At 47.9% G+C, this 23,211-nt stretch overlaps 1 protein-coding gene across 5 annotated transcripts in view; it reads right to left on the bottom strand.

Moving 5' to 3' along the window:
* Positions 1-4,720: 4,720 nt before the first annotated feature.
* Positions 4,721-23,211, bottom strand: part of Myo5c (myosin VC) — a 72,948-nt gene continuing 54,457 nt past the window's right edge. For 2 of the 5 annotated variants that reach the window (XM_076576697.1, XM_076576699.1), the window contains 13 exons: positions 22,788-22,968; positions 21,045-21,138; positions 20,513-20,576; positions 20,256-20,430; positions 18,757-18,844; positions 16,861-16,959; positions 14,454-14,608; positions 13,270-13,359; positions 12,381-12,531; positions 10,870-11,152; positions 7,922-8,096; positions 7,425-7,505; positions 4,721-5,480 (listed from right to left, as the gene is read on the bottom strand). In XM_076576697.1, coding sequence (XP_076432812.1) covers positions 5,328-5,480; positions 7,425-7,505; positions 7,922-8,096; positions 10,870-11,152; positions 12,381-12,531; positions 13,270-13,359; positions 14,454-14,608; positions 16,861-16,959; positions 18,757-18,844; positions 20,256-20,430; positions 20,513-20,576; positions 21,045-21,138; positions 22,788-22,968 — 1,789 coding nt within the window. In that variant the 3' untranslated portion in view covers positions 4,721-5,327. Of the gene's footprint in view, positions 5,481-7,424; positions 7,506-7,921; positions 8,097-10,869; positions 11,153-12,380; positions 12,532-13,269; positions 13,360-14,453; positions 14,609-16,860; positions 16,960-18,756; positions 18,845-20,255; positions 20,431-20,512; positions 20,577-21,044; positions 21,139-22,787; positions 22,969-23,211 lie in introns of those variants that run through there. The other 3 variants (XM_076576698.1, XR_013052823.1, XR_013052824.1) reach the window with 3 other exon arrangements.

The following is a 23,211-nucleotide window of genomic DNA, read 5'->3' as shown; positions in this document are numbered from 1 at the left end:
TGTGTGTGTGTGTGTGTGTTCATGGGTGCATGCGTCATGGGTGGGGGGGTGTGCTCATGGGTACACATGTGTATGCATATATGTGGACATCCTTAGGCACCCTTCCTCAGATACCATCCACCTGTTTTTGAAATAGGCTCCCTCTCTGGCCTGTGACTAGGCTGGCTGGGCAGTGAGCGTCAGAGGTATGCCTCTCTCTGCCTCCTCGGCCCTGAGGTAACAAGTACCACACTGGCCCTGCTTGGATTCTGGGGATGGAGGTGAAGCCGTCATGCTCACACAGGAAGAGCTTCCCTGACGGGCCTATCATCCCAGCCCCCTTTTGTTTTCTGTGACTCGCTCTTCGTGACAAGCCTCACGGTTTAACCGTGGTAGCTCTGTGGGCGGTGCTACCATTCAGACTCAGCCTCTCTCTCTCTCTGACTTTGAGACCACTGCTCAGTCCTTCTGTTCCCTGGGCTTCCACAGCATGGCTGCCCCCCGGGAAGAGGCTGTGGGAGGTGTCAGTTAGGCCCTCTGTGGCAGTCAGTGTCTGGTCCCTGTGGTCTCTGTCCCTGAGGGTCCGCCTTCCACCCCCTTGTCCCCTCATCTTCAGGTGCTGTGGTGGCCACACCTTTGCCCAACCCCACAGCTTCTGGTTCCTTCTCTGGCTCTGTGGTGGCAGCTGTATAGCACACTCCCTCCCAAGTGTCCCCAGTGTCACCTCCACCCAAAACACACCTCTCCCAAATTCTCCTCTGTTGGCACGTTCGGTCCAGTGCCCCCCGCAACGTGCTCACGGGTAATTTCCTTGACTCTTAAGGTGGGGCCGTCTTTGGGACAGCTATTAAATCAGCAGGACTGCTGAGCTGTGTGCTCCCTTGCCTGTTAACCTCCCAGTCCTCCATGTCCAGCAATGCACCACAGCCCCTCCCAAAAGAAACTGCAGCGGTCTCCAAGCCGGCTCCCCTTCAAGCCCGGTTCCCCGTCTTCCTTAACACTCTGTCCCCAGCACTGAAAAAAAAAAATGCAGAACAAAAATAAAATGTCACATAGAAGAGTGTTTGAGCCAGGCGTTGGTGGCGCACGCCTTTAATCCCAGCACTCGGGAGGCAGAGCCAGGCGGATCTCTGTGAGTTCGAGGCCAGCCTGGGCTACCAAGTGAGCTCCAGGAAAGGCACAAAGCTACACAGAGAAACCCTGTCTCGGAAAAAAAAAAAAAAAAAAAAAAAAAAAAGAAGAGTGTTTGAAGCAGCATTATTTTCAGGTAAACAATGCGAACAACTCAAACGTCCAGCAAGGGAAGAAGAGGCAAACAAACCATGGTTTGTCCGGGAAGCAGTTATGTGGCAGTAATAAAAAGTGAGGCTCTGAATCTCCCTACAGTGATGAACACCGGAAACGTCTAGGTGTGAAAGGAGCTGGACACAAAGTCCACGTGGTACCATTACATGAGTGTCCAGGACACACAAGACCATCAAAAGTCCAGCTGTGGGTGATGGGGCTTGGTGAACGGAGAACTCTTAGTGATTGATTGCTCAGAGACTATGGGATTAGGGGTAATGGGGTACTTGGAGTCAAATTACAGCCAAGGCATCATGCACATCCTTGCACACAGGTGAAAACCCACCCAAACATTTTACATTGATGACTTTTATGTTTGGGGCAGTACAGCTCAATAAAAATTATTTTTAAAATGTGCAGGATACTGCATAAAATGTGCAGTACTCCTCAAATGAGGCTAGTCAGGTAAAATCTGGTGCAAAAAGATGATACATAGAATCATTTGTCAAAGACACAAATTAAATCCATAATGTGACACTATTAGCGATACATGAGAATTCCTAAAATTGAATATATTTAGTGTGTGTAGAGGTGGAAGGACAACTTTTGGTAGTCAGTTTTCTCCTTTTACATGTGGGTCTTCGATATCAAACTCTGGTTCTCGGGTTTGGTGGCAAGTGTCTTTACCTGCTGAGCCATCTGGCTGGCTAGGTTAGAATACCAAAAATTTAAAAAACCGATATACAGGGCCTGGAAAGATGACTCAGTAGTTAAGAGCGCGTGTTGCTTTTCCAGAGGACCCAAGTCCTGTTGCGGACACTCATACTGGAGGTGGGCCAATGCTGTAGCTCCTGCTCCAGGGGACCTAACAACCTCTTCTGGTCTCTGCAGGCAAATGTAGTATTGTGCCCACTCACCCCTGGGCAGATGCCTAATTAAAAATAAATCTAGAACAAAACCCCCCTGCTACACAAAGTGTGGGCGAGGATGTAGGAACATCTTTCACTGCCAGTGTGGGTCACAAAGTGGTGCAACTACTTTGGAGAACTGTCTGGTAGGACTTCTTAATGGTAAGCAAACATTGTGTGTGTGCGCGCACGCGTGCATGTGTGTGTGCGTGTGTGTGTGTGTGTGTGTGTGTGTGTGTGTGTGTGTGTGTGTGTGGTGCATGACTCAGCATGTGTTCAACAGAAATGCACACTTATTTCTTTGAAAAAAAGGTAAGACTGTCATAACAGCTTTGCTCACAAATAGCCCCAAACTGGAAAAATCCCCATGTTCACCAGGAGTGGACTGGAGTCAAGCAATAGAATGTAATGAACGGGGGTTAAGGCAGGAGGTGGATCCCGGGGACCCGTTGCGGTGGCTCATCTGTTCCATCAGTTGCACTTGGGGGCTTTGGTTGTTATACTGCGCCTGTACCAATTTTGAAGACCAATTAGATTATTTTAAAGACCAATTAAATTATTTTAAATTAGATTATTTTAAGTTAGATGCTTAATTTTTTTACTGATGCCAACACTAACCTATTTAAAATCTCTTTATGATTTTGAAATAAAGTCATGAAGGCTGTAAAAAATTAAAGTATACACACACAGAGTAACCAAAACACAAACACTCCCCACTGGGCACCCTCCACAGAGAGATTCCCATGACCTTCCCATGGTCTGTAGGAATCCAGACATGGCTGCATTATTGAGAGCCCAAGTTCCCTGAGGTTGGAGAGTACATACCTTACAGAGTAAGAGATTCCTGGGACGGTCGGGCGGGAAGGAGGGAGGTTACTGTGTGGTGTGAAGGTTTAAGCCACTGATCACCTAATCTCTTTATCTGGACTTCGCAGCTCAGAGACTTCCCATCTGCACACCTACGCTCACTTTGGGCCACTCACTGGCACACACTCCCTCTGCCTCTCCACATGGTTTGGACTTCTCTGAACTCCGATAGATTTCTTCCTGAGAGACAGAATTCAATTCATTTGACCTTGTGAATCTGCCTCTTCTCCATGGAGCCAGCCTGCCATCCCTACCTTTTGTGTTGAGATCATGTCTCAGCACTGCTCTTCCTTCCCACCTTTACAGTGATCGAGGCCATGGGGTAAGCGCCTTCCTCTTTCTCCTCTGTAAAACTTATCAGCATCCTTAAGTCTCTTGTCCTCAAGCAAGGTCCCCACATTGACTCCTCCTACACTCTAACCTTTGCCATCTCCAGGGGACCTTGCCAATTCACTTGTCTCCCAGCACCCTAGCATACAGATGAAATGTAGAATAAGATGGGGTCCCGCCCTCTAGGAACTCACAGGTCAGCAGAAGGCATGGCCAAGGTCATTGGTGTACAACCCAGGTAAATACTAGAAAGTGCGTGTGAATCCCGAGGCTGAATGTAAGCCGAGAGGGACAGGAGTGGGCACTGAGGTCATGAGTGAGATGCAGAAACCCAGCCAACTCCATCCTGCAGCCTCCCACTCGATAGCCAGGGAGCCCCAGACACAGCCAGTAGACAGCCTGCCCCCAGTGTCTATTTACTTCAAGTGACACACTGTGCATTGGAGGATTCTCCCATCTTTCTCTATAACCCTCAAGGAAGGGCACAGAACCGCAAGGTGAGAAGATATGTAATCTGCAATGGCGGAAATAACTGCATGCGATTTGCTCAATAATTTATTTTATTGAAGTATTGTAACATCCTATTGTCGTCGTTTGGGGACTGTTTGGAAAGGCATCACGCGTCAGTAGGGTGGCCCACATTGTGGCACTGCTTCTTAGTCCCCCAGTCTCCCCAGAGATGACCCTACTGTGGGGTCACAGCTACTGCCTGAGACCATCAGACTGGAGGGTGGTCAGGTGGCATAGGGTGACGGAAGTGTTGGGTCTCAGCTATGGGGCAGGGTGCTCATCAAAGGCCTGTATTCTGAAGGGAAGGGAAATAGTTTGGAGAAAGGGACAGCCAGTTCTCACAAGATGAGGGAAGATTAGATTTCTCCAAAGGGAGAACTTGCCCAAATCTTCAGTTTCTTTCATGAGAATATTTAAAAAGCATATTAGAATACTGATTAGATAGAGAAAAACCCTCACAAGTTGTATGTGTGTGCATGTGTGCAAATGTGTGTGCCTGGGTGTGTGGTACTTGGGTTAACTGCTCCATCACTGAGCTCCAACCCTACAACTAAATCTAGTTTTAAAAGAAGTAGTTGCATTTTAAAAAATTAAATGAGATTATAAAAATTATGTTGGCTGGGCAGTGACCATACTGAGGTGTCCCAGCACTCAGGAGGCAGAGGCTGGTGGATCTCGGTGAGTTCGAGGCCAGCCTGCTCTACAAAGCAAGTTCTAGGACAGCCAGAACTGCTGCACAGAGAAACCCTGTCTCGAACCCCTCCTCCCTCCCCCAAATTATGTTGGGGCTGGTACGGTTTTTTAAAATTTCAGAAAAGATGATTAATGGCATAAAAGTAAGCTTTGGTAGTCAATTTGTTTTAAATAGATATTTACATAAAACATTTTTTCTTCTGAGATGGGTTCTTACTCTGTAGCACAGGCTGACACTGAACTCAAGGTAATCCTCCTGTCTCACCTTTCTGAGTGCTGGGATTACAGGTGTGTGCTCCCATGCCCATCTCTCAGATGAACACTCACTTAGAAATGAGATAGTCCAAAGTGAACAGGACAGGAAGACTTTGTTCCAGGGGCCAAGTGGGATTCTTTTCTGGAAGGTGTAGGCAGGGAACTCACCTGTGGCTTTGGAACTAGCTCTTGACTTCACAGGAAACTTAAAAACCTGGGGAACCACAGTGCCCCTAGATTTCACCCTGTCTGTGTGGGTGGGGGAGGTCCCCAATAAACAAAGGCACTGGGACAATAATGGAGCCTTCGGGAGTTGCAGCAACAGCCACTGAGATCAGGAGCAAGAGCCCTTTCCAGCCCAGCTGGCCACATGGCATCTCTGGAGACAGGTGGGCGTGGGCTTTCCTTCTTAACTGGCAGTCCATCACAAGCCCAACATCCCTCCCTCCGCTGGACCTTCACTCGGGGATCCAGGGGGACCGATATCCATCTTTTCTCCTGCTACAGTCTCCGGAGAAAGCCGAGCTTGAAGCTGCTGGGGATCTGGGTCATCTCCAGGGCGTGCGGCGAGGCGGTGAAAGGAAATGTCACTTGAAAAAGGTACTTGGTGTCCAGCATCAGCTGGGATGAGTCACCCCGGTTATTCAGAAGAGCCTGAGGTCAGAACCAAGGGGAGGGAGTCAGGGAACAGGGGCTTTCTGGTTTGCCACTAGCCACTACTCGGAGGTCCAGAGGCAGGGAAACGCAACAGCTCTGTCTCCTTGAGAGAACTCTAGCAATCAGAGGAGAGGGCGCCCTGGGCAGTTGAACACACAGCTCCAGGGCGAGAAGCCTATTCGGGCCTCCCGGTGCAGTTAGTGCCCAGGAAGTCACTCAATGTTTCACTCCACAAGTTCATTCCCCATAGGACAGGCTGACTGTAAAGGTTTTTACCCTTCAAAAAAATTACATTTAACCACATGTATGTGTTGGGAGGTGGTGGTTGGACATCAGAGAACAACTTATGGAAGTCTGTTCTCTCCTGCCACAAAGGTCCTGGGGATCAAACTCAGGTCTTTAGTCTTGGCAGCAAGCACTTTTACCTGTGGAGGCATCTTGCTGGTATGTTTTATTCTTATGTATTTATGTACATATCAAGGTTTAATTCTAAGCTCAGACATGACTGGATCTCAAGTTTTATGTTTGTTTATTTTTTAAATCTATTTATGTCTTTATTATTTGTAAATTTTGGTGTCAGGATTGCTTTCTACTCTTTAAATTTTTAAAAATTTCTGGGTGGGTGGCACATGCCTCTAATCCCAGTACTCAGGAGGCAGAAGCAGGCAGATCTCTGAGTTCGAGGCCAGCCTGGTCTACAGAGTGAGTTTTAGGACAGCCAGGGCTACACAGAGAAACCCTGTCTGGAAAAAAAACAAATAAATAAATACATTTTTAAAAATAAAAAAATTGCATGTGTATATGTGTCTATGTGTGTACACCCCATGTGTGCAGTGCCCACAGAGGCCAAAAGGGGGCATCAGATTCCCTGGAACTGGAGTTACAGGCAATTGTGAGACTCATGACGTGGGTGCTAGGAACTGAACTTGTGTCCTTTGTAAGAGCAGCAAGTGCTCTTAACTACTGAGCCATCTCTCTAGCCTTATGTTATATTCTTAATAATTATGAGGACTCCAAAGAGCTTTTGTATATGTGGGTATAACTAGTGGTATTTACCATATTAGTAATTAAAACAATATTTAGATATTAATAAATTCATTAAACTGAACGTAGCATTTTTTTTGTTGAAACACAGCTAAATTTTCAGAATGAAAAACAAAACCCAAAAGACAACACAGTGGGAGCAGGCAGTTTTCTGTTCTATGAAGCTCTTGATGTCTGAGCAGGCTTGAGACTTGTGTGCGCCACCTGCTTCTGTATTCAGTGTGTTGAGATAAGTTGGTCTGGATTGAGTATGAGGAAACTTTACCTCATCCAGGCACAGCTCTGGCAAAAAGCAAGGGTTTTGTGGACTCCTGAAAGGGTCTATAGGATCCCCAAAGTCCCTGGGGACCTTGTTCTCTGGGACAGAAACTTTGGGGATGGTCACAGAAAAATGGGTCCATAGGTCTGTTTCCACTGGTTTCTGCTCATTTACACTACTTCTCAAAACAGCCCAATGGGTGAGAGGGCTCCATGGGTAAAAGGAGCTTGCTGCCAAGCCTTGACAACCTGAGTTCAATCCCAGGAACCCGCAAGATGGATGACGATAACTGACTCCTGTCAGCTGTCCTACGACCTCTATTCACACATTGTGGAATGCATGTACACACACTGTGGTATATATGTACACACACACACACACACACACACACACACACACACACTAATTTTTTTAAAGAGGGCTGAAGGTCATGGCACTGGGGTCTCGCTTTATGTGTTTCCATTCTCTCTTCTCATCAGGATTGGAACGGGTCAAAAGACACCAGCTCTCTGTGAGCTGGTGTTTCACACGCTTGCCCACCGTGCTTTAATCTTGGGCTGCATCATTTTAATGGGGTCCCAATGTCTGATAGAGTGTACTGGGGTCAGATTAACACGCGCAACCCCTGAGGGTCTCACCTGTACTTTGCGAACAAAGGACGGAGCAACTCTTTTCTCGAAGTCATCTATAGGTGTGTACGAATTAAGGATCTTTATGATCTGTGAACATTACAGAACATGGGGTCAGACCAAGAAGACAAGAGCAAACAGTCCTGGACATTAAGAACCTTCCAGAAGCACAGGTGGTCCTCCTGTACTAGAATTTGTCTCTGGAGCCCTGTGCTGTCTGTTCCCAAGAGAACGGACTGCTGAGTGCACACGGACCAACCGCACAGTCAGATGGCGGCAGTGAGGGACTCTCCCCTCCCAGCCTCCCAGCTCCCACTAGTTTAGTGCCCAGGAAGATTGCATATACACAGTTACGCCCTGAAGCCTGCAGGCAGTAGCCACCAAATAGTTACCAGGTGAAAGAGAAGCCACTTAGGGGTCAGGTGCACCACACAACCAGCTAGGCCGGCAAATGCCTCAGGATCTGTCCTTCCAGGTCCCGAGAGAGGCTAGACTGTCCTGCTCACCTGCACAGCAGACAGGGAGGTGCAGCATTCAGAGATCTCCTTGGCGTCACTCTCCGTGGTCTTCTTGACCTGGAGCAACCAGGCTGCCTGGGAGAGGGGCTCCAGCGTCTCCTTGGCTGCGCTGTTCTGCAAATTCTTATCTTTAAGCCATTCTTCTAAGTAGCTGATGTTGCACCTGGAGAAAGTCAGCGGGACACTTCAGGGAAGAGCGTCAAATCCATCGGCATGTCCTAGAGGCTGGTAGAGCTCACGGCGTGCCCAGGAGCCAAGTCCAGCAGTCTCACTCACAACAGGAGGGGAGGGCTTGGGAGATGGCTGTCCAGATCACCGCCGTCATCTGTACGACAGCTGGGACATAATGGGACCGTGTCAAGAGCCCTGTGTGGTGGAAGATGCTGAACACACCACCGGACCCAGTGATGTTGACTCTATATAGGTTGTGAAAGAGGTAAGTATGTAGACTTTGGTCCCCAGAGCACCCAGCAAAAAAACAACACAATTAGTAAATTAGAAAGATAACAGAACGTTCTAGTGTCACCAGAAAGGCAGACAAAGGAAATCAGAGGAACAAAGTAGAATAATTCGGCAGGGGCTGGAAAGATGGCCAGGGCTGCTGCCCTTGCAGAGGACCCCATGCATGATGGGAGTTCCCAGCATGTGGAGGCTTACAACTCTCTAATTCCGACTCCAGGGGCATCATTGCCTCCGGCCTCTGTGGGCACTACACTTGCACACACAGACCCCCAACACGGACACACACACACACATACACATAATTAAAAAAGCAGTAAAAATAAATTGTAAGGAAGAAAATAACACGGTAGAAAAAAACTAAATATATCATCAATTACATTAAATTAAAATGGTCTAAATTCCTTAATTAAGAAGCACACTGGTCTGATTGGATTGAAAAAGAAAACATGACCTGGGCTGGGGAAACAGCTCAGCAGTTAAGGGTGATAACTGCTCTACAGAAAAATCTGTGTTTGGTTCCCAGCACCCACACCAGGCTGCTCACAATTGCCTGGGACTCCTAGAGCAGCAATTCTCAACTTTAATACACTTCCTCATGTGGTGGTGTCCCCCAACCATAAAATCATTCCGTTGCTACTTCATAACTGTAATTTTGCTACTGTTATTAATCGTAATGTGAATATCTGATACGTGACTTTAAGAGGGTCACGGGCCCACAGATTGAGAACCACCATCTAGAGGAATCTGATGCCCTCTTCTGGTCTCTGTGGGTACTGCATCGCACGTACAAACTACCCACCCCCCAATGCATGTAATTTAAAAACCAAGTCTTACAAACACCAAGACATTTGTGTGTCTATCTACAAGAAATACAAATATGATGTAAGAATGTTAAAAGTAAATGTATAGAAAAGATATGCTGTGAAAATACTAAACAGATAAATCTGGAATGGCTCCAATCATTTTAAAGAAGACTTTAGAGAAAGTGACCAGGAAGGGATAAGCAGGACACTACATAATGACAAGAGGGCCAGTTCACCCAGAGCTCTGATGCTGTGATCGAGCCCCTTGGTCCCTGGGAAACAGTCCAATTTATTTCTAAGTGCTTAACGAAGTATGATCTAAGACAACAATGGAATTAAACTAAAAACAACAGAAAGGTGAGCACAAGATTCCATGGTGCTGGGAAGGAACCCAGAGCTTTGTCTACGCCGGGCAGGCACTCTACCAGCCCAGCCACATCCCAGCCCTCTGCCTTGCCTTTCGGTAGAAGCTTGTTCAGGCTCACAGCCTGAACTTAAATGTGAAATGCTTAGAGCTTCTTTTCCCTTTCTCAGTGAAGAGCAAAAGATGTGTAAAGGCTGGTCCCCGCAAGTGCCCCTTTGCATCTAAAAACTGCAATATGGTGTCATGGGATTTTGTCCATGCGGTTTATTTGAAGTCCAACTCCAACATTCACGAGTGCTAAGAAGGCATGGTGGATTCTTTACAGGTATTTCTTGGCATAAGATAATTTATCTTCTCCCTCAAATCATAGCACACACCTATAGTCACCTCCCCAGTCCCTTATAGCACACACAGGTGCCAATTGCCTGAAAAACACACACACACACACACACACACACACACACACACACACACACACACACACTATCTTAAGCATCTCTCCTATGCTATGTGTTTCCTAATCACAGGCTCCGTGGCTCCTCAATTTAAGATAGGGTCTACGGTCCTTAAAACTGTGTGTTGTCTTCAAGATGAAGCCTGAATGCTTTCACTGTATTCTAGATGCTCCTGGTCTGGGTCCAACCGCTCCTCTCTACAGCAGTCCTGTTGGGTCCTGCCAAACAGATGGACCGCTGCTGCTTACTCCAGGCAGAGCCGGAGACGGACCGCTGCTGCTTACTCCAGGCAGAGCCGGAGATGGACCGCTCCTTTGCCTTCATCCATCTCCTGCTTGGAGTGCTTCTCATTCTCAACCTTGTCACCTAAGGCTCCTCTCTCTGGTGTCCTCAGTACATCTGTCCTTAGTCTCATTTGTCCCTGAGCATCCCTGTACCACCTGCTTGGGACTAACCGTTTGGTCTCTTGGACCACTACTCAGCTGTTCTGAGCCTCTCCACACTTTGCTGGGTTCTCTGCCTGACTGGGCCCGTCACCAAGCAAGCGACTGGTAGAGTACATGATAACCTTGGAAAATCAGAATCTACACCATATGAAGGCTATTCTCATAGGCCAGAGCAGTAGAGTACGAGGGGGTTGGTGTGGAGCCACCAAAAAGCCACACTCAAGAGGCTCGGCAGGGGTTGGGGGGTGGGGGATAGGAGTGTGAGGCTGGAGTGGGGGGATGGGGAGTTGCAGTGTACATAGGATGGCAGTGAGGGCTGAGCATCAGCACACTGGATGGCTGAGGGTCCAGTATTCCTTCCTGCTGGCCTCTCCGGGAGCTGGGAGGTGTGGCGTGTGGGTTTTACCTGATCTGCATCCCTTTCCTGCAGGAGCACATGTCCTTCCGCAGGAGGAGGCTGTTGAGGGTCACCGCCCCAATCAGGTAGAACAGCTGTTTCACCGCCTGCCTCACGAGCTCGGGGTCCAGGCCGTTCTGACACATGGTACTGTAGAAGTAGCTCAGCTGCTGCAGGACAGACGTCATGGTGTAGGCATCTGTGTCATCGATACTGGATGAGCGCTTCCGGAAACCAGTGGGCTTCAGGCCGGAAATGCCCTGCAGACTCTCGTACTCCAGCATGCCTGGCACTGCCGGACGGGTGGGAGGCTCGTTACACAGGGGTCGCATTAGGACGCACACCCCATCACCTCAATGTCTGTTTTTTGTAGTTGATAAACATAGTTGTGATAGAGCGCAGTGGTTAATCTTGGTTGTCAGCTGGATGGGATTTAGAACCACCTAGGAAACAAACTTCTGAGCTTCTAGTGGGATTCTCTCAAATTAGGTAAATGGAGGTGGGAAATCCCACCCTACGTGTAGGGCAGCGGCATTCATGCACTGGGGTCCTGGACCAAATAAAAGGGAGGAAGCCATCTGATGACCCATGATCGTCTCTCTTTGCTTCCTCACTGTGGATGCAAGATGGCCCGTTGTCTCATGGTCCTGCCAATGGCCATTTTTGCCTTGGTGGAATGTGTTCCCTGAAACTCTGAGCCAAAGTAAACTAGTCCTTAAGTTGCTTTTGGCATAGAAACAAACAAACAAAAAAGTCCTAATACTTGAAAAAAAAGAACTGAGTATATTGGGGTACCATAAGATGCCAGGGCATGGACCATGGCTTACAGAAGGGCAGAAGTACCTCCTGGAGGCTTGAAACAGTGGTCTCCACGGGAAAGAGATCAGCAAGTAGCTCAGAGTCTGGAATTATCAAAGCTTGAGGTATTTAAGTTTCAGAGAGCTGAGTAAAGTCTACACAAATATGAGTGGGATTTGAGGATTTCAGAAACACTCGGTACAGCCAAACAAGAACCCAGAGCAGCACATAAAATAAATAGCGTAACTTCTCCACAGGGTTCCCTCGGGAAAAGGCATCCTTACCCAAAGAAAATGGCCAACTGTGTGCTATTATTTATGGAGCTGCTTTAAGCACACTAAGAATTAAAAGGTAGACATTTATGGTGATTGTGTTTTCCTAGCTTTTCAAGCTATGTTATTCACAATCACATACACCACATACAAAATTTCTATTTTAAAAAGTCCCTTGGGCTGGAATTGTAGCTCAGTTGGGAGAATGTTTGCCTAGTATGCATGAAGCCTTGGTTGGATTCTCAACCAGGCATGGTGGCCCATACCTATAATCCTAGCACTCAGGAGGTACAGGCAGAAGGATTATGAGTTCAAGACCTGCCTTGGCTATAGTTACATATCAAGTTCAAGGCCTGCCTGGGCTACAGGAGACTCTGACTCAAAACGAATAAACAAACAGCTTTGATGTTGCTCTAAGTGTCTCCTGGCCTTAATTACTTCTCTCCTTACCTATTATTGGCTGGATGTTGTTTTCCATTACCACGATGAACTGGTGATAAATCCGAATAGCCACATCACTCAGAATTTGTCTGTATTCTGTAAGATCAAAATTGTTCAAGCAGTTCTTATTCTGCTGTGGGCTGTTATACTTCATGAATTCCTGAAACCAATGTGAGCATAAACATGAGAGCGCTGTAGACAGGGAGGAAACTGAAACGCTATCCATACTAAGGATGCTATCATCCGCACCTAGGGTAACTTTCACAGTTTAAAACTTAATGTCTGCTTTTAAAGGAGTTCTTCAAGTTTATTTTATATGACAAAACCCCAGCAATTTATTGTCTACCCTCAGTCAGTCACAGCTAGAATCACAGCATTGGCCCCAAAGCAGAGAGCTACAGAGGCTCACGCTCAGTGTCCCACTCTGGCCTCTGCACGTGGAGTAAAAACAGCCCCAAAGCCACTTGGTTGTTCTAGCTCAGTGAAAAATGCCCCAGTGAGGCTTGAAGGACACCTTCGTGGTGTCGCTTCCTGGAGGGATTGTTGGGGTATAGAGGTCATCTACTTATGGACTATGGAAGAATAATCAGAGTCCTCTACAGAGTACACTTAGCAAAATGAACCAGAGGTTGCATTTTGGGTCCTCGTACTGAAATCCACAGAACATCACCATCAGAAGGAAACAAGACCAGCACATCTTCCATTGGTTCAAAAGCTGAGGAGAGTGACGCTTCCCACTAAGCTCTAGGTCTGAACTGCTCGGACATACCACCCAGGCACGTGGCAGGTGACACACAAACAGATCAGCGAGCCAGCCGGCCCAGAGGCTGTGTGGAGCAGGGAGTCACAGATGAAGGGCTCCCAGGATGCCATCAGCAGGACAGACGTGCATCCCTACCTCTTCTCCGCTGTATTGCTTCAGGCAGTTGAGGAAATGGCAAGTGTTGGACAGCCAGAAGGAGAGCATCTCCAAATCTTCAAAATGTTCCTTAGACAAGAGAAGATAATGCTGGGTGGGCGTGGGGGCACATACCTTTAATCCCGGCACTCGGGAGGCAGAGGCTGGGAGATCTCCAAGCCTGAGGCCAGCCTGGGCTACACAGGGAAGCCCTCACTCAAAACAAAGAAACGAACAACAAACAAACATTAAAAACCAGCTTAGCTGGTAACTTCTGATCTGTGGGCCACACCCATGCGGGTCCCTAGTCACGGAGCAGACAACTATGGGCTGTCTAGCTGTCCGGTAATTCTGATGAGCACAGCTAGGGAGCGGCATTCGGCAGGCTGAGCGGAGCCTGGGGCCCCATGTAACCGTGTGGGGGCAGAGCCACCCTCCAACCTGGATGAGTTCATTATGGGAAGGTTAGGAGCACAGGAAGGATCTCCCTCTTCTTCAACACACTGCATAGGAGTGGGGGAGGGGCGGGGCGGGAGGGGTCTCAGCTACAGTATTTTAACCGTACGAAGTCACTGGCCTAATGAACACCTGGTTCTTCTTTTCTAGACCAGGAAAAGCAGTAACACTAGGTTTCCGTTTAGAATTTTATTTTAGGCATATGGGTGTTTCGTTTGCATGTGTGTCTATGTACCATGTGTGTGCACAGTGTCCACGGAGGTCAAAAGAGGGCCTTGGATCCCCTGGAACTGGAGTTATGGAAGGTTGTGAGCTATCATGTGGGTTCTAGGAATCAAACCCAGGTCTTCTGCAAGAGCGCCCAATGCTTTTAACTGCTGAGCCATCTCTCCAGCCCCAATAATAATGTTTTAGGCAGGATAATCATATATGTGGCAATGGAAGAGATCAACAATCGTCCAGTTTTCCATTTCCCTTACTGCTACGTGGGTGGAGCGCACATATCCCTCACACATGAGGGGGTGCAGTGGTGAGGCTGGTGGCTACCAGGCTGGAGCCTCTCCACAAGTCTTTGGGGATCACTGGTGGAGCCTCGCCCATTTGTCCTTCCTTAGTAGCTTTGCTTCTCAGAGGCCAAGGGTGGACAAACACTGGGTGTCTGCGCATTTCCCAGAGCTGTTTCCGAATCAGACACCATGCCAAGGACCAGCCTCAAAGGCGACGCCTACCTTAACCACGTGCTTGATGCCGCTAATGGCACTGTTCATGAGGGACTTGAGCATGTTGGCATCGTTCAGGGAGTCCGCGTACCGCACACACATGAACAGGATGTGAGCTGGCAGTCCGGGGATCATGTTGACCACCACGCCTCGGGGCTTCAGGTCTGTAGCAGAAAGAAACATGCTCTCAGCTGCTGGTGAATCTCTCCGCCTATGACGGCTGCTGGGAGGGCTGGGGTGGGCTTCCTGGCCTTTCTGTGCTCGGGTGGAGTCTGAGAGCACAGTGTCTCTTCTCTCTGAGAAACTCAATCTGGGTTCTTACTTAGCAAAAGTGAACGGGGTGGGGGGGTGGGGTGGGGGTGGGGTGGGGGGGGGTGGGAGTCACCAGCTCGCCTCACACCCCATTTGTAAAGTGCTCTCTCTGTTAAGAGGCCAGATAGGAGAAAGAAGTTGTAATTTTCCCTGGTGAAGAGGCTCTAGACATTGGATCCCCAGTGTAAGAAAGGAACCCAAGGCCCAGGTACCTCACCCCCAATCTCTTTGGTAAGGATGGGAGCAATCTCAAGCCACAGGAAGCTGTCTTGAACACTAGTGACCAGCAGTACTGTAGAGGAGACAAGCTAGCCTCAGGATAAGAGATATCAGAGTGGGACCAGAGAGATGCTCAGAGGTTAAGAGCACTGACTGTTCTTGCAGAGGACTCAATTCAGTTCCCAGCTTCCATGGGGTGGCTGACAACCATCTGTTAACTCCAGTTCTATGGGACCTGACATCCTTTTCTGCTCTCCATGAACACCAAGAATGCTCAGGGTGCGCATACATACATACATGCATACATGCAGGGAGACACTCACACACATTAAATAAGTAGTCTTAAAGAGAGAGAGGTGAGAGACAGAGCAGGGGTGAAGAGAGAAACCTCACAGGGAAGCGTATGAATGGAAAACAGGACCCTCCGGTGGCCAAGTTAAGACAGCCCCAGAGAAGAGGTCCCTTTGTGTCGATACAGATACAGGTAGGGCTGTGTTAGGGTTTGAATCTGAAATGACCCTTAGAAGCTTATGCTTTGAACACTTATTCTCTAGCTAATGGTGCTACTTGGGGAGGCTGGTACCTAACTGGTGAAATTAGGTCATTACAATCCCTGCCGCCATCTCTGTTTCCAGCTGCTGTGATGTGAACAGGTTTTACCTCACTCTCTTACCACCATGAACTCAACAGGCCCGCCATGCCAAAAGAAATCTTTCCTCCTGCTGTTTCCATCGGGCATTTTGTTAACAGTGATTGAAAAGTAATCAACAGCCTGATCCTCTTGTTCTCTTGGGGGGAGGGGTCATTGCAAAGCAGAGGAATCAAGGCAGCATCTTTTTCTTTAAGGGTCTTGGGGAGGATGGAGAGAGAGAGTTGCAGCCAAGAGCACACAATTCTTTTGCAGAAGACCAGAGTTTAACTCCTAGCACCCACACTGGGCAGTGAACAACTCCCTGTAACTCCAGCTCCAGGGCATCTGGTACCCTCTCTGGCCTCTGGGGGTATGTGTATGCCTGTGCACTCACACAAACACATACACACATGCATTAACATTTTTCCCCTAAAGGTCTTGGAACCAGCCATCTGCAAGGCAGTCTTCACTTCCCTTGGAAGAGTCATGGTGAAGACGGGGTAGTAAGATTGGTTCCGAGACCACTGACATCTGAGGAAGCACTTTAGGACATTTCTGTATCTAGGGTATAACTGGGAAGCCCATTTGATGGCTGCAAATGGATTTCTCAGCAGAAGTCAAACAGAGCACAGGGCCACCGTTACCTCTAGCATGGAGTTTCTGCTGAGAAATAAGGATGATCAAACGTGCCTTGGATTTTTTCCCCTTCTTTCCAGTGCTGATGATCAAACTCAGTCCTTGTGCACACTGAGTGCTCAACCACTGAACTACATTTCTGGCCATTGGTTTTGTATGAGAGAGTCTCGTATGTAGTTCAGGCTGGTCTGGGACTCATAATATTTCTGCCTGACTGCTGGGATTACAGGTGTTCCCCACTATGCCCAGGGCCAAGAGCTCTGTCTTCCATCCTGACCCCATGATTAGACTTGGGAGAAGGTTGGGGCAGTGATTTTTAGCTGAGGACTATCTTGGTTCCCCAAAGGACACCGGCAGTGTCTGTGAACCCTGGAACTTGACACCAGCTTCTAGTGTATGCAGAAGTGAGTGATATGGTGCTGTGGTTCATAGTGCACAGACCCTTCCCTCAACCAAGAATCGCCTGGTCAGGGCTGAAGCTGGGAAGCTTCAAGCTAGGGAAGAAACCATGAAGGAAGAGAGAGAGAAAGAAAGAACTGCCCCTCCCCAGGGCTTTTGAACAGACTGATATTCAAGTTCTCAAAGAGAAGCATAACCCAGGGGTATGACTTTGACTACCAAGAATGAGGTTTTGGATGATCTTGGCCTCATCTTCTTTCTTGTATTCCAGCATCCCGAGGTACTCCTTGGGTCCTGAGGGCAGGTGCACATTGTTGGCTGCAGACAAAGGCAAACAGTCAACGACATACACTAAACCACACTCCCCGATTTCACAGTGAGGCTAGTGTCTGAGTTTACCCTGTTCACAAGCTGCTGCAGCTTTCAGCTATGCTAGGACCGTTGGGTGCTTCGGATTTCTCCCTATAGTGATTTCTGCCTGTGAGTACGGCCACGCTGAAAAGGCCAAGATGTCCTTGAATGAGGCCTCATTCATCTCCAGTACAGTGGGGAGGGAAAGAAGCCCAAGATAGTGCCCGGATGTTATCTACAGTGAAGGGTGCAAGACTCGGGGAACAGAGTGCTGAGACACGTGTCTTGACCACAGGGGGGCATCTGCCCATCTCCTATGGCCCCTGTGATAAACCACCACAAACTCAGTGGTATTACTGTTGGGTTGCTAAGTTTGGGGTAATACATTATGTAATGATGGATAACTGATTCAGGCAGAAAAGAGTTCTGATTTAAATGTGTTGAGCTGGAAGGAAGTAGTGAAAGACAAAATGAATCTGGGGCTCAGGAAAAGAAGATTAAATATGGGTTTGGGTAGACATTATATAGAGAAGTTAGCTCATTATTTTGTTCATCTACCCCTTTTTGTCCATCTGTCCATCATCCATCCTCCATTGATATATCCATACACCTATCATCCATCTGTCATCTACCCATCCACCTATCATCTACCCATCCACCTATCATCCATCCATCCACCTATCATCCATCCATCCACCTATCATCCATCCATCCACTTATTGTCTATCATCTATCTATTCATGAATCATCCATCCATCCATCAATCCATTATCTAGCCACACATCTGTCCATCCAGCAATTCTAATAGAGACATAAAGGACAGGATATCTAGACCTGCCCCTTGCTCCCATGATGCAGATTGGCACATAACATCTATTATTGACTGGGCAGTGGTGGTGTATGCCTTTAGTCCCAGTATTTGGGAGGCAGAGGCAGACAGATCTCCGAATTCGAGGCCAGTATTACTACATAGAAAGTTCCAGGACAGTCACTACTACACAGAGAAGCCATGTCTTGAAAGACAATGACAAACTCCCCACCCCCCAAGAACCCCCAAAACCAAAACCAAAACAGACATCTATTACTGAAGAGAAAAGAGCCTCAATTTGGCTGAAGATATTTCAAATTTAAGTTGAAAATGGAGTACCTAAGAATAAAGGAGGTCTTCAAAGGAATGAGCACAGAAAGAGAAAGGGATGCCTGACAGGTACCGCCTGTGCAAGCAGAGATGGGACGAAGAGGGAAAGTGAGAAACGCGGCAGGAGCCGAAGACTGGCATGGGCATGGACTCCGAAGCAGAGGGAAGAAATGTGGTGCTTCCTTCCCATGGGCCTCATGGGGCCAGGCTAGACATGCCATTCAGCTGAGGTCAGGAGGCCATGTCTGTCTTCTTCTCCTCTACTTCTCTCCATTAGTAGAAAATGGATACTCACGGATCCAGTATCTGCGTGTGAGAGGTGGCCTTCAAAATGATTAATTGGATGCTCCTTCACAATATCATTTTGAAAGTGAGGCACTAACAGAGGAAGGGGATAACGTATTTGTTTCTGGGTGTCTCTTGAAACAACGTCAGTGTTCTTGCTATGTGGTGCAAAAAGCTGCTCTAGACCTCAAAGCTTCTCTAGCCTGCGCCTGGATCCTCACCTGACCAGCTGAGCATCATTCCTTTGGCTTTGTGTACTTTGGACACAGGACTGGACGCACACTTCAGAACACAGTACCTTAACCTGAAAGCTCGGAAGAATAAGGACATACCCCTCCTACCTTTTTCAATCGTCTTGGTCAAAGTCTTGACTTGATCCTGTAGCCTTTTAATCATTCTGTCCTTCATGTCTAACTCCTCCTCAAGGTCCTTCAGAAACCCAGAAACAAGGACTCTTCTTAGAAATAGCTTCTTTGGCTTTGATTTTTGTTAATGGCTTTATGGCTGTGTATTCCCCATACTGTAAAATTCACTCACACACATGATTTGCACAGCAGCTGCTTTCTGTATTATCCAGTTCCAGATATCTTCAATGTTCCCCTACATCTGGGCTGCCTCAGAGGGTCAAGGGGCTTGCCTCCAAGCCTGTGCTCTGAGTTCAATCCCCAATACCACATGGTGGGTCCTGCATGCTGTACACACACACACACACACACACACACACACACACACACACACACAAACACTGTCCTAGTTAGTTTAATTTTTTTTGCTAGCATAACATGAGCTAGAGTCACTGGGAGGAGAGAACCTCAATTCAGAAAATGCCCCCAGCAGATTGGCCTGTGGGGAGTTTTCTTGATTACTGATTGATGTACCCCATTGTGGGTGGTACCATCCCTGGTCAGGTGGTCCTGGATGATAGAAGAAGGCAGGCTGAGCAAACCATGAGCAATAAGCCGGTAAGCAATGTTCCTTTACGGCCTCTGCTTCAGTTTCTGCCTTGCGTTCCTGCCCTGACTTCCCTCCATGGTGGACTGTGATGTGTAACTGTACGCTGAAATAAACCCCTTCTTCCCCAAGTTCCTTTTAGACATGTTGTTTTATCTCATCAATAGGAACCTTAAATAAGACACATACAAATGTAATTTAAAAAAATTAAAAACCCTGAAGCCATTAGCTTTCACTCTCTAGTCTATTTCTGTGGTCACCAATTGACTGTCCCTGTGGGTTTTCCTATTCTAGCTATTCTGTACTACAGAAATTACACAAGATGTGACATTTGATTTCTGATCCTTCCACGTATCACCCATTTCATATGATTAATATCTTTTTGCAACCTCCTACTTTATGGATGTAGTACATCTTGATCTATTTCTTTGATTATAAATTAACGTCCAATTCAGACTTTAAAAATCAGAGCAGGGAAATGGGCTCTTTGGCTGTCAGAAGAGGGCGCCAGAGAGACTGTTCAGGTTTGGGCATCGCTTTCCCTTTCCTGTAGAGTGTTCCGGTTCTTCTGAAAGTGACTACTGTTATTTTTTTCCCCTTCTCTTTATGACTGGGTCTCACACATACCAGGATGTTCTCAAACTCCCTTCAAGGATGACCTTTAACTTCTTCTGATTCTCCTGCCTCCACCCCCGAGTGCCGGGATTACAGGCGTTCACCACCAGGTCCGGACTGTGCGGTTGTGCAGATGGTGAGCACTCTACTCTGAGTTTTATAACCACCGGTCTTTGAGATAAGGACCCAGATGCTCTGAGGAAAGCCTGTGAGGTGGCACACTTCCCTGCTCAGCAACGTCGCCACCCAGGAGCCAATCATCCGTACTCCTCACCCTGTTTTCCAAAGACAGCCCGGACGACGCCTCTTGGTGGAGGATACACCTGACTTCCCCTTCAGCTTCTGGTTGCTTCTTCAGGAACTCACTGGCCTCCTGCAGTTCTGGGATCTTATCCCTCAGCCTCTCTTTTCCTGGAGCCGCCACCGCCCTGAGGAAGGGACAAGGGGCTCTGGGCGTCGGTGTGACCACCCTAGTGTTGGTGTCTGCACAGATGGGCGAGGCTCCTGGTCAGTCCCCACCAGAACACTCACTTGGCCTGCGTTCCTTCATCTTCTCGGGCTTGATTTGGGTGACCAAACGGCTCTTCCAGTTTTCCTATCATGAGAAACCTGTCAGTGCTGTCGGTGGTCATCCGTGCCACTGAGCTCTACTCTGGGGCTGTCATTATTTTCCCAGCTCTAAGGTCCTAATCCACCCACATCCAGTCAGAGATTAGGTTTTACTTGGTCTGAGCAAGGCTTAGGGCTTTTGTTTGTTTGTTTGTTTGTTTGTAAAGTGTTATTTAAGAGTGACATTTTATTTGAACATCTAGGTTTCTGGATTCTCTTTAAAAATAGTAATAGCAGGACCAGGGGCTACATTCCCACTGTGCCAGACACCCACGGAACTTAAAGGAAGCCGCCCCTTTAATACTGTACCCATTCTTGTCCTCCACACAGCGATCCTCTGACCCCTGTGTTACCTGCCTGGCCCCGGACCACAGCTTAACACCCCCAAAGCCGTGGCTTCCCATGCATTTCCTAGATGCTGGAGTCTAAGAGTAGGACAGGATGATTCCATTACCTTCCATCTTCTCCGTCTGCTCCTTCAGGCGGGATTCAAGATCCTGCTTCTGCCGCTCCAGCTCTGAAATCTGCTGCTTGAAGTCTGGGATCATCTTCAGAGAAGAGTAATAATTATTAGAATAACCAATGCTTGAGTCTGGACTTTACACTCTCCCAAACAAACACTCACCTGTCTCCCTGTTCCGTTTGTAGAATACACAGTTGTGTAAAGAGGCCAGCGGAGGCACTGGGATTTATTGACATTATGTCCCCCCCCCCTTCATCTAAAGACCGACACAGTGGTCTCCAAAAATCCCAGCATGCTCAGAGAGAACAGTTCTCACATGGCTATCCTGGGAAGGAAAGAGGTGCCAAACTGCACCCATGCCTAGCAATGCCTTCTCACCTGGAACAGGACATGCACTACTATCTGGGAACATTCTGTAGCGGGAACCATCCAGGGCTCTCCATAATCCCTTCTCCTTTGTTGTGTTTCTGTTCTCTAAGTTTATACAGACACCCAGGCCTCTGAAGCCCAAGCAAAGAATACCTCGGAGCGTATCTCACTGTGGGTTCCTCATTAAAGTTTATCCTAGGGATACACAAGCCTATGAAGCCCCTTAACTACTCCTGTATCCTCCCTGGGGGTGCTGGCCTGAGAGTCCCAAGTTATAGTCTGGCCAGAGAAGGAGGGAAGAAGCAAAGAATCAGTGGCTTGTGAGGTAGTGATCCCCTGGAATCCCGGAAGCAGGGGAGCAGCCGGCATCACCACACATTGCTGAGGGGCACATGACAGAATGGGGTGGCTGCAGAGAAAAATGAAGGATGTGTGGGAGAAGGATGGTTAATGAGCTTTGAGAAGACCCATCAGCTCACAAAGAAGTGAGATTGTGACCGAAGGATAAGGATCAGGATGTGTGTGTGTGTGTGTGTAGATCTTGAAAGTGTTGTGTGTATATGTATGCATGTTTGTCTGTGTGTATCTTTTGTTTGTTTGTTTGAGACAGGGTTTCTCTGTGTAGTTTTGGTGCCTGTCCTGGATCTCACTCTGTAGACCAGGCTGGCCTCGAACTCCCAGAGATCCTCCTGGCTCTGCCTCCCGAGTGCTGGGATTAAAGGCGTGTGCCACCACCGCCCGGCTCTGTGTGTATCTTAAAAGCACTCGGCGTGTATCTTGAAAGCATTATGTGTCTCTGTATGTGTGTGTCTGTGTATCTTAAAAACATTCTCTCTCTCTCTCTCTCTCTCTCTCTCTCTCTCTCTCTCTCTCTCTCTCTCTCTGTGTGTGTGTGTGTATGTGTGTGTGTGTGTGTGTGTGTGTGTGTGTGTGTGTGTGTCTATAGATCCTGAAAGCATTCAGCAGTTGCAAATGAGAAAAAAGGACCAGATAAACACAAAAAGGAGAAGATCCAGGGGAGATATAGGGGATGAACAGATGGACTGACATAACATATACCCTTCTCAAGAGCCACACTTTTGCCTTGGTCTGTTTTGGGTTTCTTTGCAGGGATTTGGGGTTAGAATTAAATCTATGAACATTCACAGAATTTGAACCCATTATGTGGTAATCAAACACATGGTAAGTCTAATCTGAGTGTTCTCCAGCCTGGGGACATTGTATAGATTTATCTTCTAACTTAGTTATTTACCACTAGAGAACTAGTTGAAACCAATTGTTTGGCTGCAAAGAACTGATTTTTGCTCCACCAGAGAATAACGTCTGGGACAATGGACAGTGGCTGCATGCCATGGCCAGGCCTACCATGTTCTCTGATGTCAGCCTGGTGACTTCGTGACGGATGCTTTCATTGATGCCCGTCTCCTCTCTGAACAGCTTCTGCAGGTGGTTGATTTCCTGGCTCAGATGCACGACCTTGAAGTTCAGGCCTTCAATCTCTTTTTCGTAGCAGTCCTTCTGAGACTGGAAATGGCTCTCCAGAACGCTGTTGGAGGAAGGGGAGAGGAATGAGCCCATGGTCTCCGTGTTGCTGGGCTGACCGCAGAGGGGCCACCGTGCCACAGCCAAGAAAGAAGGGTCAGTGCTTCACCCTCAGGACTAAAGCTGACAGTGCCTTCCCAGAGAGGAGGGAGGGAGTCGGGAACTGTAACCAGAGGACCCTGCCCACTGTTATAAAACAGTGTGTGTGGGTAACACGCAGTGAATGACAAAGACATTTCATTTCAGT

This window comes from Peromyscus maniculatus, chromosome 7 (assembly GCF_049852395.1).
Source record: "Peromyscus maniculatus bairdii isolate BWxNUB_F1_BW_parent chromosome 7, HU_Pman_BW_mat_3.1, whole genome shotgun sequence".
In the NCBI taxonomy this organism is placed as follows: Eukaryota; Metazoa; Chordata; class Mammalia; order Rodentia; family Cricetidae; genus Peromyscus; species Peromyscus maniculatus.
The sequence above is the reverse complement of the archived record's forward strand: the minus strand, read 5'-3'. Positions and strand labels throughout refer to the sequence as shown.